The sequence below is a fragment of the Alternaria conjuncta genome, assembly GCF_024043145.1.
Source record: "Alternaria conjuncta strain BMP 0040 chromosome Unknown scaffold_1, whole genome shotgun sequence".
In the NCBI taxonomy this organism is placed as follows: domain Eukaryota; kingdom Fungi; phylum Ascomycota; class Dothideomycetes; order Pleosporales; family Pleosporaceae; genus Alternaria; species Alternaria conjuncta.
The window spans coordinates 1274710-1288823 of record NW_026250090.1 but is presented as its reverse complement, the minus strand read 5'-3'; the positions used below and the strand labels follow the sequence as shown (position 1 = coordinate 1288823).

The following is a 14114-nucleotide window of genomic DNA, read 5'->3' as shown; positions in this document are numbered from 1 at the left end:
TGCAGGAATGTGAGACTTTACGTGTATTTGATGCGTTTCACGCCTCCTTTCAGCACAATCTTTCCAACTGGGCAGCGAAATAACTCTTGAATTCTTGACCATTGGTCGCGTAGATTCAAGAAGGAATTATGTACCTTGAAACTCAACAATTCAGCTTTGGTGCGCCCTGCCGCACGTGCATCAACGAATTACGGCTTGCGCAAAAGCTGCATCATGATGTTTTTGTCAACAGACTCAACAGGATGTTATTCCATTGGCATCGCACGCGATTCATGATGAAGTCGAACCTGTATTTCACCATGTTCTTAGCAACGGCGAGGGACCAAAACGAGTATCCGGTCCGCTGGGTGATAGGCGCCAGCCACCTTTTCAGCATCGAGCAGAACTTCCACAAACCAAAAGGTTATCGCTGGATGTTTGCGACACTCACCATGGTCGTGGATCTTCGCCAGTGACACCTCATACTTTCTTTTGCACTTGATCTCGCCCTCGCGCAGAGTGCGTACTCTCTTCCCATGCTTCCTTCGTGATGCGCCAGATCCACTCATTTCCAAACATTTTGTCTTCTATTCTCTCAGCCTGAAATCCGAACTTCTTGTTCATCAATCCCTTGAACGCAGCATTAGCATCTACGCATGCTATGTGGACCTCGTGCATGCCCAAAACAGCAAAGCCATGATCAATGACCATACACAACGACTCATAGCCGTAGCCTGAGCCACGGTAGTATGTGTCCAACATCAAGCCTGCATCACCAATCAGCTTGCCATCACTCTTTCTCCTGCCAATCCAGCCCAAACCGCCTGTGCCGACAGTCTTGCCTTCAACCACGACAACAATGTTGACGCGTTGTAGTGGTATATCTACAACCTGCCACTGCTTGATCAAAATAGCAATGGCATCCGCGTTATCTAACCCGGCGCATGACTTGTCGTACTGGACATTGCGATAGTCGGTGAAAAGCTGTAGGAGTGCAGCAGCATCATCCATGTGCGGAAGACGAAGATATAATTGGGGAAACATGAGCGAAGTGATACGCAAGCTGCTAGCGTCGTTCGGTGGTAGGTTTGTTGAGTGAGTGTAGAAGGTGGTACTACCGGTAGCGGTGAGCGCTGGGTGTTCGGAGGAAGTAGTCATCGTGTATTATGGAAGATGAGGTGACACGGAGAGGATCTGGGGGCCCTGAATCAGATCCGGAATGCGAATGACTGTATTGATGTGCTGCTCAACGGACCACTTCAGGTGTGTTGCCTACGCCCGGAGCTAGCCTAGGTATCTTCGCTCTCTGCCGACATCTTGAACAATGTCGTCATCATTGGCTCCACGAAAAGACTCGGGGATTGGCATACACAGATCATAGAAAAGTTCCTTCCGGTAGGTTTGAAGACTTGTTGTGGGAACGAAGATTCAGATGGTAACTTCCTGGGTTCGAGATTCAGCGACACTAGCGGCTTGGCAGAGCTGTCAGAGGTACAGCCCAGCCTGGGCGCAATCAGTCTCATTCATCGTACCGTGGACCTCCCTCTAACGATGCTTCCACAGTTACTCAGCTTGCCTACAACGATGCCATGCCGAATTCCCGCGTTCTCGCTCAGCTGCTCCGCTTACTTGTCAGGTGCTCTCCCGCGATAGCCGGATGGCTGCTACAGACCAATAACTACCAAATCCGTGTGTGCTTCACTGTGATGCCTGCTCCTAGCCTCCAAGCCTACGCATACTCAATAGCTAGAGGCGTTGACGTACGTACGCGTTTCATCTTGCAGCGACGCCAGCATAAGCACTTAGCTGCATTAGCTGAAGGCGCAGTCGGCGGAACCTCCGCTAGGCGCGATTGGCATCATGTCAGGCGTCCACGAGTCTGCCCTGGCAGTAGCAGCCACCTTAACCATGACATCTCTCGAAATCGTCAAACTCCAAGATTCGGTTTCAATCTCGAGAACCAAGATCACCAACACGTGTTTCTTCCCTTAGCCACTTCCTCATCGATGCATGCAGCCAATCCCATATGACGCTCTCCTCCCCTCTTAATCACAGTCGTCACGCTACTGCGCTCCTCACCAACGACCACACACCATGAGCGAAAGCAGGCGCAGTTCCATATCCAGCGTATGGTCTGACGACAACCAAGCCCCATGTTCTCGGTACTCCCTTCCAAGAGCATCTTCTCGGTTCTGGAAATACGGCACATTACTTATTCTGGGCTTTGGTGCCATCGTCCTCTTCTCGACAAAAACATCGGTCTCAAACAAAATTGTACCAACACATGTTCCGCATCTTGGTTCCGTTCCCGCTTCATCTGCACCCGCGCCGTCATCACAATCGTCCCCTCGCATCGGCAAAGTAACGGCCTCATTCGGGCCGGAAGATCCCGTCTATGAAGCCGCCATCGCTTCTCACCAGGTCCACAATGACCTCCACGGGTACCCCGAGTTCATACTTCGCGAGCGCATGCTGCCTGGTCTTTGGTCCAAACATGCCTTCCTGCTCGCGATTCTTGGAGCCGAACTTGCCAAGCCAGCTGCGGAACGACTGGAGTGGCTTTTCTGGCATGATCGCGACACCATCTTGATGAATCCTAATGTTCCGTTGCAAGTCTTCTTACCCCCAGATCAAAAGACCAATTTGGTGGTGACGAATGATCGACATGGTCTTAACAACGGCGTCTTCCTCATCAAAGTAAACGAGTGGGCGATACGTCTCTTCTCGGCAGCATTGAGCCTGAAGGAGTATAATCCTGATATACAGTTGAAGTATAGTGAGCAAAGTGCTATGGAAGAGACTATGAGACGTGTAGGTGGAAGGCTCATTCACGTTTTACTTATTGCATCAACTAATCATCTTGCGACTCACAGCCATACTTCTCTTCCGCCGTTGCCTACGTGCCCCAACGGTGGTTCAATGGCTTCCCACCCAATCCAGACAAGCCTAGCAAACCATCATTAGCTCGTCCTGCATCTCTGCTCATTCACTTCGCTTCGAATCGAGACGGGAAGCGTCCGGAGAGGATGGCTTACTGGGGCGGTATAGCGCGGAGCAAGGCGAGCGAGTGGACAAAACCGTTCAATGAGACGGGCTACCCAGCTGAGATAGAAGAGTATTGGGCGAGAGCGGGTAAGGGAGAGGATGTTGAGACTTTGTGCAATGATGTTGGAAGCAGGGTTTGGAGTTGACGATCTGTTCAGCGTTGGCGCCGAGGTTGTAAACTTCAACATGAGTAAATCGATGGGTCTTCTGATTCAAACGAACATCAATAGAACAACAGGGTATAACCTCCCCCTTCCCATACCGTCCTCCTGGACGCCTAACCAACGCCATCCGCTTACTCCTACTTGACACTCATTTCCAAACCCCCATCTCTGCTCTCGTTGACACGCATGATACTGCTCCGCATAGCTGACCTCGTATTCTCCTTATCACTATCCCCACCTCTCTCCAGTCTCTCCCAGAGACCACCATTGCCCGGCGGCCCCGAACTGAGACTCTCCCTAACATCGACCGCAGAGTCTATTATACCTAGACCCTGCACCCGCGACCCCAGGTCTTCGATAACATCGTGGTGCCTCGCCTTCTTAGCTTTGTACAGGGTCTGCTCTACAGAGCCAGGGAGGTAGATGCGCTTGGCGCCTAGGGTACGCTTAATATCTTCAAGAAGAACTTCCATGGGACAGATATAAGCGATCTTGTTCTTTTGGCAAAAGGCAAGCACGTGGCCGACGACTTTGTGATGACCGTTTTGTACGACCCAGGCTCCGCTGTCGCCACCGATGCCGAAGCCGCCAGCGACGTGCCACGAGCGGGAGAAGGATTTGCGGTGGTAGATGCGGACGGCGGACATGACGCTGCTGACCATGCCCGGTTGGAGGCCGGTGGTGCGGCCGAAGCAGTGTACAGACATGCCACCGAGGGTGGATGCGGGGGCTACGCCGTTGGGGTATTCGTCCTCTTCGGGGGTGTAAGTGCGGCGGTTGACTGGCTTCTCCAGCTTGGAGGCTATGGCGCGTTGTTCCGGCGTCATGGAGCCCAGGCAGAAGCGGCGACCTCCTTGGCAAACGTTATATGGCTGGAGGCGGTCTTCCCTGAGCTTGAGGAGCGCCCAGTCGATTTCGTGGAGGATGCCGTCGCGCTTCCACCGGCGGATGCCGGAAGAGGCGTGAACGTGGCCTAGTTCGTGCGAGGAGAGATGGTCGTCGTCGCGATCTTCTTCGCAGGGGAAGAAGTCAGCGCCCACGTCATCGATGGCTGGTTGTGTGATCTTTATCTCCTCGCCTTCGCCTGGCGCAATGCCTTCAATGTCGCCCATGGTTGCGTGTGAAATATGAGAATCTGCCATATCTGAAATGGGATTAGCGCTTGTAACTTGTGTGCAGTGTCGGATCGGCATACCCTCCGCAGAGTCATCGTCAGACTCAAGCTCACTGTCAGAGAATTCGAACGAAGCAAGGTCAGCGTCGTCTTCCTCGCTCTTTATGTCCTCATCGTCTGATAGTTCAAGATCCCACATCCCAGCGGGCTCATCCGATTCTAGATGAAGATCTGGTTGCGCACCCATACCCATTAACCAAGGGTTGTTCGCTGCGCTGGACAGCATCACATCGCTCGGAGAAGGGCTATCGGGCTCTTCGCCAACGTCGTCTTCGTCTTCGGACGGTATGTCGAGTAGGTGATGGACACTCATGCCCAATGGCTCATCGTCAACCAGAATGACCCCACCATAGGATACCGGAGGCAGATGTTCACCGTTGAACGCTCCAATGGAAGCCCCGCATAATGGGCGATCCTGATGGTAAGGGTTCATCACAGCCATGTCCGCATCGTAGGAGTCGGTATTCATCATGGATCGATGCGGTGGCCTAGTTCGGCGCGACGAACGGCTCATCTTGGACCGCCTGATCTTTCCCCTACGGACCTTGAGGTCATATATATTCTCGTCAAAGCGGAAGCGACGGCTGAGAATGGTCTTGACCTTTGCCACACTGGTACAGGTAACAAACACAGTAGGCTTGGCTTTCTCTAGTACTTCTCCGATGGCGACGAGGTCAATGCTAACAGTCTCTTCAGAATCCTTGAGCGCCCGTTCTATTAGACGCTCAAGGCGGGGCAACATGGATGAGTGCCATTCTTCCACGATCTCAGGTGTGAAATTGACTGGGAAGAGACGTAGCTTCGGTCGAGGGGTCGGCTCTATATCGGTCTCGATCTGTATAGACGAAGTGACGTAGCTCTCACTCGAATTTACCGTCCTACTCTGTATCTCTGGCTCAGGTGTTGGATAACCAAGAGTAGCTTGCGGCCAGTGTCGCAGTCCGTCACTGACAAGGGCCGAGACGGTGGTATTACTGCGTTTCTGCTTTGTCTGGCGCCAAGCCTTTTGGATGATGGTGATTTTGTCTTTGTAGTCTTGTAGCGTTGCGCATCCATTAGAGGGGGCGCGCGACTGTCGCCATGCACGCTGAATCGTTGAAGCGGCAGTCGCCACGCGCTCTCTGTACAGCGAAGAGTTATCGCTTGGGTCTTGTGAATTTGGCGGGGTAGCGACGAGAGTGCCTGATTCATCTAGAGGATCTTTCTGTTCCCACTCCATCTCCGATGCTTCTTCTTTAGGGCTCATCATACGAAGACTTTCTGAGATGCTCTTCCGGATGGAGTGTTGCGAGCTCCGTGATGGATTACGAGCCAATGAAAGATCTGGTGACTTCTTTGAGAGGGACTTGGTCCTTTCCAAGGCTTGTGTACCCTTCTCCAACGCCCATCGCTTTGCGCTCCTATAGGATGGACTTGACTGGCCATCGGTGACGACCTGTGGCTGGCTCGCGCTCTTGCGCTTCAATGGAGATGCTTGCTGCACCGGTGTAGCACCCGGTCTCAATTCGCTCAAGTCAAACCCAGGTTCCGACTCATCCAGCATGCAGCAGCGTTGCAGTCTGGTTAGGATGCGAGTGTAGACCTGCGGAACATCGATCGCATTGTCGCCCTTGACATCCGCTGCCCAGAAGCAGTCACGCACAACCTGCATGTAGGCTGTTCCGCATTTTGAAGCGAGCCTGCGGATGTACACATCTTCTATCCGTTGCTTGAAGTCGCTCAGGGTGTACTTTTGCTTCCACAGGTCAAGTAGAGGCTGCCACAATCCTATTTCGAGTAGCACCAGCCCCAAGCCATAGAGATCGAAGTTGGCATTGTACTTTTGGTCTTGACTTCCAGTGAACTTGGGGTCCTCCGGATGCCGGTAGATGTTCAGTGTTGGTTTCGCCTTGTCGGTGTCGATGTCGAAGTCAGAGAACAGATCGAAGGAACATATTACAGGCGAACGCAGCGAGTATTGCAATGCTCTACTATTCGCAGACTGCCTTTTGCTTTTCTTGAAGACCATAATGTTGCTGCTATTGACGTCTTGGTGGAGAAAATCGTCGCCGTGGATTTTGCTAAAGGTCAAGGCGAGCGTGAAAGCTAGACGAAAGCGGTCCTCAAGTGGCGGGGTGGCACTGTTGGGGTTGTGCAAAGACTTGGAGCCCGTCTGCAATACACTGAGCAGCGTCACTGGTTTGAGCTCCTCGATTGGCTTGTGGGAATCGGCTGGCCCTGAGTAGACTGAGGTGGGCAGCTCGAAGACCAGGCCAAAGCGCGGCTGTTTTGGATCTTCGAAATACCCAAGGCACTTAAGGGTGCCGTGGAAGGACTGGTTGTTGGACAGCTTTGTCAGTATTGACAAAAGGCTCTCGAGGCGCTGGGTGGATGGGGACACGCCAGTGAGACGGTAGGCGGGGTCGTAGCACGCGTAGTCGATCAAAACGCAAGTCTCTATGTTCCTGCTGCCATCCGTCTTCCAGGGGTTGGTGGAACTGTGGCGAGACCGCAGGCGGCCGATGACGCGAACAGAAGTAGTCCCAACGCTCTCGTATGGCGGAGGTTCCTCGTCGGGGAGGATTAGGTCTGCAGGATCTAGCTTGGGTGGAAGATGAGATCTGGGGGTATGTGCATTCAGAGGGAAGGTAGCAGGATTGACCAGCGTCAGGTCGGAGGCGTTGTAGTCAGGCGACAAGAAGACGGGAGTCGATGTGCTGTGATGCGGTGTAGCTTTTCCTGGACTAATACCACGCTCATTGCTTCTCTGAACTCTTCGGTTTCGTGAGAGGTCATAGAGTATGTCGATAGAGGTGGTGAGGTCCTTGATGAGATCCTCGTAACGTGACCTGTCGGCGGCCGCCCACGAGGGAAGGTCAGGCCGGCTCTTCTCTCCAGACATTGTCTTTCCCCCACCCGCAGCAGACGTGCCCGGGTGCATCTGCTCCGCCTCGTCGAGGATTTCCTTGATGGTTCCGAGCACGCTTGTGACCGTCTCCGTCATGCCTGCCTCCTCGACGCTTTCGTCGATGTCGCCCTGCTTGCCCTTGGAGTTGTCGCTCCAGTCCACGCCCCATGTTATCAGCCGGTCCTTCTGTATCCTGAACTTGCGATGCAGTGCATGCGACTCGGGCGTGTCTTTGGCATCCTGCTCGACGACGGCATCGCATGTGGTTTTGGTGTCGGAGTAGAGCTGTGTCAGGCGTCGGGGCAGTCGACTGATGGTCTCCATGGTCGCGACTGCTCTGTGCGTGTCGCAACGGGTGTTCTGACGCGCGACGAGCGAGGATGAGGGGGTATTAAGTGCGCGTGTACGAAGTCATGAAGGATGACTGCAATGCGCCTGCCTGGAAGGTAGCCGTCATGGCGCAAGACCCGTGTTCAGCGTGACTGGGGTGCATTTTGGTGGTTGCCTACAGGCACCGCCTCAGCGCGCTGCCGTGGATGGGTGGGGGATGGCCGAAGCCGCCAATCACCTCGTCGTCATCTCCGCCTAAGCCTCCACCTGGCCGTCTTCGCAGCTTCGGTGCCAGACCTCCATCACGAGGCATTTTTTGGTAGCACATGTGAAATCTAAGGGTGTTGCTTGTGTGCAAATCGTAATACATGCTTTTATTGTACAGTATTCGCACTCTGTGCCGCTATTTTCCTTGCTATGCAACCGTAAAACTATGTACAGGCTTAGTCCTCAGTGAGATCACCATACTCCCACTGACCGCGGCGCTCCTCCTTGGCCACGTCCTGCTTCTTCTTCATGGCAGCCAGCACGTTGGCCGAGCGCTCCCACGGGCGCAGCTTCTTGGGTACCATCGCAAGACCTTCGCTAAGAATGTCGGCGTTGATGCTTTCAGTGCCGTCCTTGCTCTGGTCCGGGTTGTACAGTGTCACCCAAAGCATGCCGTCCTTCTCGGTGGCCTCGACTCTTGCGACGAGCTCACGATCAGCCGTCTCTTGCGAGATGAAGCTGACGGCATCGGCGAGGTACTCAGAGTTACCAGGGAGTTGGATGAACGCCAGTTGGGCCTCTACAGCCTGTGGCTTCAGCTTCGATGGCAGGAACTCGGCTTGTGAGAGAGGGCGAAGGCGAGACCATGGGATTGTCTCTGAGTTACCGTAGTCGATGTAGACAACCTCGGCCTTCTTGTTCTCTCGGTCGTTGCGTCGAATGCGCGCACGGTACCACTGGTCATCGGCAGTGAACTTGGCTGCTACAAACTCGCCCGCCTTGGGCGCGTCTGGCAGGCCACTGCTGTTTGCAGGGTTGAGGTGGAACTTGCTGAAGGCGCTCATGAGTGATGTGAGCGCTGATGTACCGCTGCCGATCTGTTGGAGACGAAGCCTTCCGTCATCTTCGACGTGGGTGATCATAACATCGCGGTAGTCTGCCTTTCTTGATGATGCGGCGTCGCCGTTGGTAGCTTCGGTAGCTACCGCTGCCTCGCCGTCCTCTTCTTCTTGAGACGGGTCGTAGTCTTGCCACAGGTTCTTTCGTGCGTCCTTGGCTTTCTGCTCGGCTGCGAATAGTTCGTTTGCGTTTCCAGACTTCTCTGCTGAGTAGGCATGTACAGTAGCTAGACCTTCCTCAACCAGTGTCTTCGCAAAGTTCTCACGGTTAATGTACAGAGTGCCAATGAAGCCACCGACCTTGTCACAGTCCTCGACATCGATCTCGACGTCTCGCTGTTGGCAGCGGCGGTTCGCGAATTCATGGGCCTCCTTGCCGAAAGGTTCGCCCTTTTCGCTGTCGTTTCTCGCCGATCGAGGTGCGCGAATACCGGAGAGGACGAAGGTGAGCTTGGCGTTCTCGCGAGGTACCAGTACAGTGAAGCGCGAGCCGGACTTGACGAAATCGACAATGGCTGGTACCTTGCGTTGGCGCGAAAGCAGAGTGAGTTGGCGCTTGGCCTTCTCGAGCGACTCCGAGTAGTCGACGTACTGCTTGACAGAGGGCGACTTGTCTGACCAGAGACCCTTCTTCTCAGCTTGTGCGGTGGACTCGGCCAGCAGAAGATCGTCGTAAATGGGGCTCCTGTCGGCATCGTCTTGTCGGTGGCGGATGACGGACGCCATGCCGCTCTCTACAAGCATCAGACCAACGTTCTTACCCTGGAAGGTGACGGTGCACATCTCGCGCTCATCGTATCCCTCGGTCGCCGGTCGCTTCCCGTCTACGTGGAACTTGACGTGCTTGCCGATGAGCTTCTTGCGCAAGAACTCCTTGGCCTCGGCTACCCATGGCGATTGCTTGGGATCGGTAGGCTTGGGTTGGCGGACGCTGCTGAGGTTGATGCGCTTCTCCGCGCCCGCCTTGTTCCGGATGAAAATGGTGTCTGCGCTCTGGACACGGCTAACGGTGGCTTCTTGCTCTCCAGCCTTGCTGATTTTGGGCGCAACGTGCTCCTTGTATACACCCAGACGGCCGTCCTTTGCCTGCTTCTCAGCGCCCCTAAGTATGCCCATCTTCTGGCCGAGGAGGGTGGTGTGGTGGTCGGTGCATTTGGCCAAGCCGTTCTTGAGCAGGAAAGGTGTGATGCTGCCCTGGGTGGGATGCTTGACGTCTGCGACGATCTGGCCGTTCGGTGTTGTTCCCAGAACCTCGACGAGGACTCCTCGCTGTAACAGCCTTGTCTCGACAAATTGTTGAGCGTCGTCGCCGAACGGCTCGGCTGGCTGCACCTTCCCGTCGGAAGGATTTGTTCGCTGTGTTGCGGGGGCGCGGACACCGGCGAGGAGGACCATTGTTTGTACGTGCTCGGTGGGCGACAGGAGGAATCGCACGATGAGGCGGTCGCCGGACAGGACCTTCTCGACAATCGAATCAATGTCCTTGCCCTTGTTCTGCTCCACGAACTTGGTCGCGTCACTCAGCTCTGACGACGAGTTGATCCTGCCGCCAGTCTCCGCCCAGAGGCCCTTGGAGTCTGCCCTAGCGCGCGCCTCGTCTACTTGCAGTCGCTCGAGTAGGTTGGCAGCCTCATCCGAATCTTCCTTGCGGCCGGCGTCGTCGCGCAGCTTCACCCAGCCCGCCGCGACGGCTTGTTGCGGCAATATCTCCTTGTTCGGTGTGACGATGAGGCCATATTCGCGGTTCGCGCCCGTCGGGATCTTGTAGAGGACTTGGAACCGGACGACCTTGCCCACCAGCAGACGGCGGAGGTAGTCGCGTGACTCGAAGGCAAAGGGCTCGTCGCCCTCTCGTCGCAGTCTCGGCGCGGTGACAAAGGCTAAGCTCAGTGTGCGCTCTGCTTTTGGGTTGTTGATATTGTGGAGAACGACGGTGTCGCCGGAAAGGACGCTCTTGACTTTGGCTTCGAAGAGGTTGCTCATGATGGACGTCGGATAGCTGCACAACGCGAGGGGAGCTGTTAGCTACTGTGTCCATAGAGCTTCAGATGCAGGTGGGGCCTCGCAGCTGTTCCCTGGTACTTACCTGCAGGAGATGCCAAAATGGGGTCAATGTTCCAATGGGTGTTTATGGGAAACGCAATTGATGTGTGGAATGTATGCCAATTGCTACTTGCGGATTGGGAAGCTACGTGTTGTTATGGCGGGCAAATCTCGCCGTTGCTCTCAGGGACCTTCGGTGTGGGGTTCTAGGCGAATCAAGCTAGACGTCACCACCGCCTGCCAGCCTCCCGACACACTCAACTCTCGAGGCAACAACACGCGACAGTCGGTACAACCATCGCTGATAAAAATGCGACTTGCTCCAAACCTTGGTTCGCAACCCGGCGCAGATGCCATGTCAGACCTTTTCGAAGATTGCGGTAGCTCTCACTTCTTCCAGCATCTCTGTTTGGATGCACCGCAGGCTATGAAGATGTGTTCGTCTCTGCTACCCTCCCTTTTAACCAACGATGAGGTTGCATAGGCACCTTGAATAGGAGAACCAACAGTGCCTCCGGACCTCCTTACCTAACATGCTTGAGGGCCGTCCTTGTCAGGGGTTGTTGTTGGACGCTGCCTCGACTACGCCGCAGACGAGCATTAGCTTGCCTCGCCGCCTTGCTTGCACCTGGGCAATACCACCCGTCCAAACGCTCCTAACATCATTTCTGTTGCCACAAACTTCAATACAGCCATTCATTCCAGAGTCGCTAGACACAAAATATCTTTCACAGCCATTGCACACATCGCATCAACAATTCCCAGGCCCATCCCTGTAGGATTTGTTATCGTGCCCATCCTTCGAGCCTCTTGAGATGCCGACATGAATGATATATCTATTGGGAAGCGTCCTCGACCAGTTGTATCATGCTTGAGGTGTCGCGCAAAGAAACTGAAATGCGATCGCATAACGCCGTGCGAGAATTGCACCAAAGCAGAGATCGCTGAACCGTGTACTTACAACCCAAAAGGTATTGCGCCGTTGGCATCGAATAGAGGACGATCGCCACCATCAAATCCCCACAACAGAAAGAGTCCCACGCCGGTACTATCGCGTGGGGAACCATCGCTGCGAGCAAAGTCCCATAATCCAAAAGGCATCACACCAGTACCATCGAATGGAGAACCATCGCTACCACCAAATTTCCCCATCTCACAAGCCATCACGTCGGCACCATCGAATGGCAAACAACCGCGCCCAGCAGATTCCCCTGATCATACATCTTTCGGTTCGCTGGAAGATGTTAAGCATCGCTTGGCCAAAGTTGAAGAGCTGTTAGGCGTTGCACGTGCGCCTGAGAGCTCAATGACAGCAGACGTCGAGCAGTCAACACCAACAGCCTGCTTACCTCTCCTTGGTACAGTCGTCGCCGAAGGGGGTAGATCACGGTATCATGGGCAAAATGACAGAATTACGCTCCTTAATCAGGCAAGAGAATAGGGAATCATCATCTACGAAAAACTGTACTGACTGAATACAGTTCCTCGATGTCAAAGACTTTCTCAACAGGATGGCTAGTGACGAGCAGCTGATGGCGTCTGCAAATCGAGTCAAAATACTCCAAAGCCAATCGAGAAGGAATCTAGGTCTACCACTTCAGAACAAGAAAGACCCTGGTTGCTCGCCTGCATTGCTCAAGCTGTGGGTATCTCTGCCGTCAAAGCCATACTGTGACAAATTGGTGTCAATATACTTCCAGTATTTTGAGCGTACCATGCGCGTTCTGCACCGCCCAACTTTCATGCGTCAGTATGAAAAACTGTGGCATGATGGCGAATGCGGGGTTGGTTCCTCATCCAGCATCCTCGCGCTGCTCACAAGTGTTATGACCAGAGCTTATTTACTGGACGATACAACCGACACCAACGACGAGGAAGCTTACAAAACCTATCTGAAATGTACGGCTATTAGCCATGTCCAGGCATGGCTTGGGGAACTTGGACGAAAGCAGCGCACGGAGCTGTCAACGCTTCAGGTCGAGATACTTGTACTACTGTCTGGCGGTATCAGCCAGTCTGATCCGGATAAACTCTGGAGCTCCTGTGGCACCCTGCTGCGCTCAGCTATAATCATGGGTCTTCACTTGGATCCTGCAAAGATTAAGCTCATTTCGCCGTACCAGATGGAGATGCGAAAGCGACTATGGGCCACTGTTTTGGAAATGGAAGTACAAGCATCCATCATGACGGGAATGCCTTTGATAATTACCGACCTTCAATCGTACAGTCCAGTACCGGCAAATCTGAATGATGAGGATTTTGGCGAGTCTTCGGCGAAGCTACCTCCTCCCCGTCCACTTTGCGATCTGACAGACAGTCTCTACCAGATATGTCTTGCCATGTCTCTTCCCCAACGGCTTAAGGCTTTCTCGCTTGTACAGCAATCGATACCCGATGTGAATGAGGCGATTGAAACTGGGCGCGCAATCCAAAAATGCTTGAACTCGCTGCCTTCGACTCTCGATTTGCGTCATAGCCAACCAGCCATAGGTGACAGAGGTGGATTACTGCATCGCGTGCTCCTCGACTTTTACATTCGGCGATCACTATTGTACTTGTACAAGCCGTTTCTTTTCGGCTATCAGGAATACGAGGGTAAAGTAGCTGCCTGGTATCCATCTCAAGATGCTCAAACTGACTTTGATCAGTATGTACTCATTTAGCTATTACACCTAGGCCAGAAGATTTTAGACGCTATCGTGGGCGTGTTATGTCGTAACTCTTTTAAGAATTGCGGGGTTTCTATCTTGCTCTAAAGTATTGGTTGTGCTAACGACTTCATAGCAAGTGGTCGTGGAGGCCTGGAGACAATGCGTCGACTCATCGCTTGCGATAATCTCTTATCAAAGGTTCTATAACCCTCAAGTGGTTAAAGAGCCGGCACCGTTACAAGAGAACCTTTACTACTGGCTGTGCAAAAAGGACACTTTATGGTCGGCTCTGACAATATGCCAACGCATCAAATATCTCCGCCAGGCCACCTCAGACGGTCAGCACCCAGAGCAGCAGATGTCCGGACACGACGAACAAACACTCGTCACGAAGGTAGAGCAGACTGTTCATTACCTCATCACGAGAATGGGCCGTGGTAAAGCAGATGATCTCAAAGACATCATCTTCCTGTCGTTGGCGCTGAAATGGGTACAGCTACCTGAATCAGCCCCGGGACGAACCTACGAATTACATGCCACCACCAGGAAAACAATGGCTGCTTGTATGGAGCAGCTGCAGACAACCAAGCTTACCAGCGGTTGCCATCAACGTCAACGAAGCGATGCTGAGCCGCTAGCTAAGCGGATAAGAACTTTCGGGACAGGCATCTCTCCCAATACCACGGGTACTTATCCCATTGCTCTGAGACAAACGACAAGCCCGCTTCCAGAAGC

General features: G+C 53.7%; 3 protein-coding genes across 3 annotated transcripts; all 3 read right to left on the bottom strand.

Annotated features, from left to right (window-relative positions):
• Nucleotides 1-459: 459 nt before the first annotated feature.
• On the bottom strand, nt 460-1137 carry J4E85_000457 (uncharacterized protein; the record flags this gene model as incomplete). The annotated part of the gene is made up of 1 exon (XM_051464747.1): nt 460-1137. The coding sequence occupies one exon, from the start codon at nt 1135-1137 to the stop codon at nt 460-462; it is 678 nt and encodes a 225-aa protein (XP_051331268.1).
• A 2188-nt stretch (nt 1138-3325) lies between these two features.
• On the bottom strand, nt 3326-7573 carry J4E85_000456 (uncharacterized protein; the record flags this gene model as incomplete). Its single annotated transcript, XM_051464746.1, has 2 exons — nt 3326-4332; nt 4384-7573. The coding sequence occupies 2 exons, from the start codon at nt 7571-7573 to the stop codon at nt 3326-3328; spliced, it is 4197 nt and encodes a 1398-aa protein (XP_051331267.1).
• Nucleotides 7574-8022: 449 nt separating this feature from the next.
• On the bottom strand, nt 8023-10668 carry J4E85_000455 (uncharacterized protein; the record flags this gene model as incomplete). Its single annotated transcript, XM_051464745.1, has 1 exon — nt 8023-10668. One exon carries the CDS (start codon nt 10666-10668, stop codon nt 8023-8025), a length of 2646 nt encoding a protein of 881 aa, XP_051331266.1.
• Between the last annotated feature and the right edge of the window lie 3446 nt (nt 10669-14114).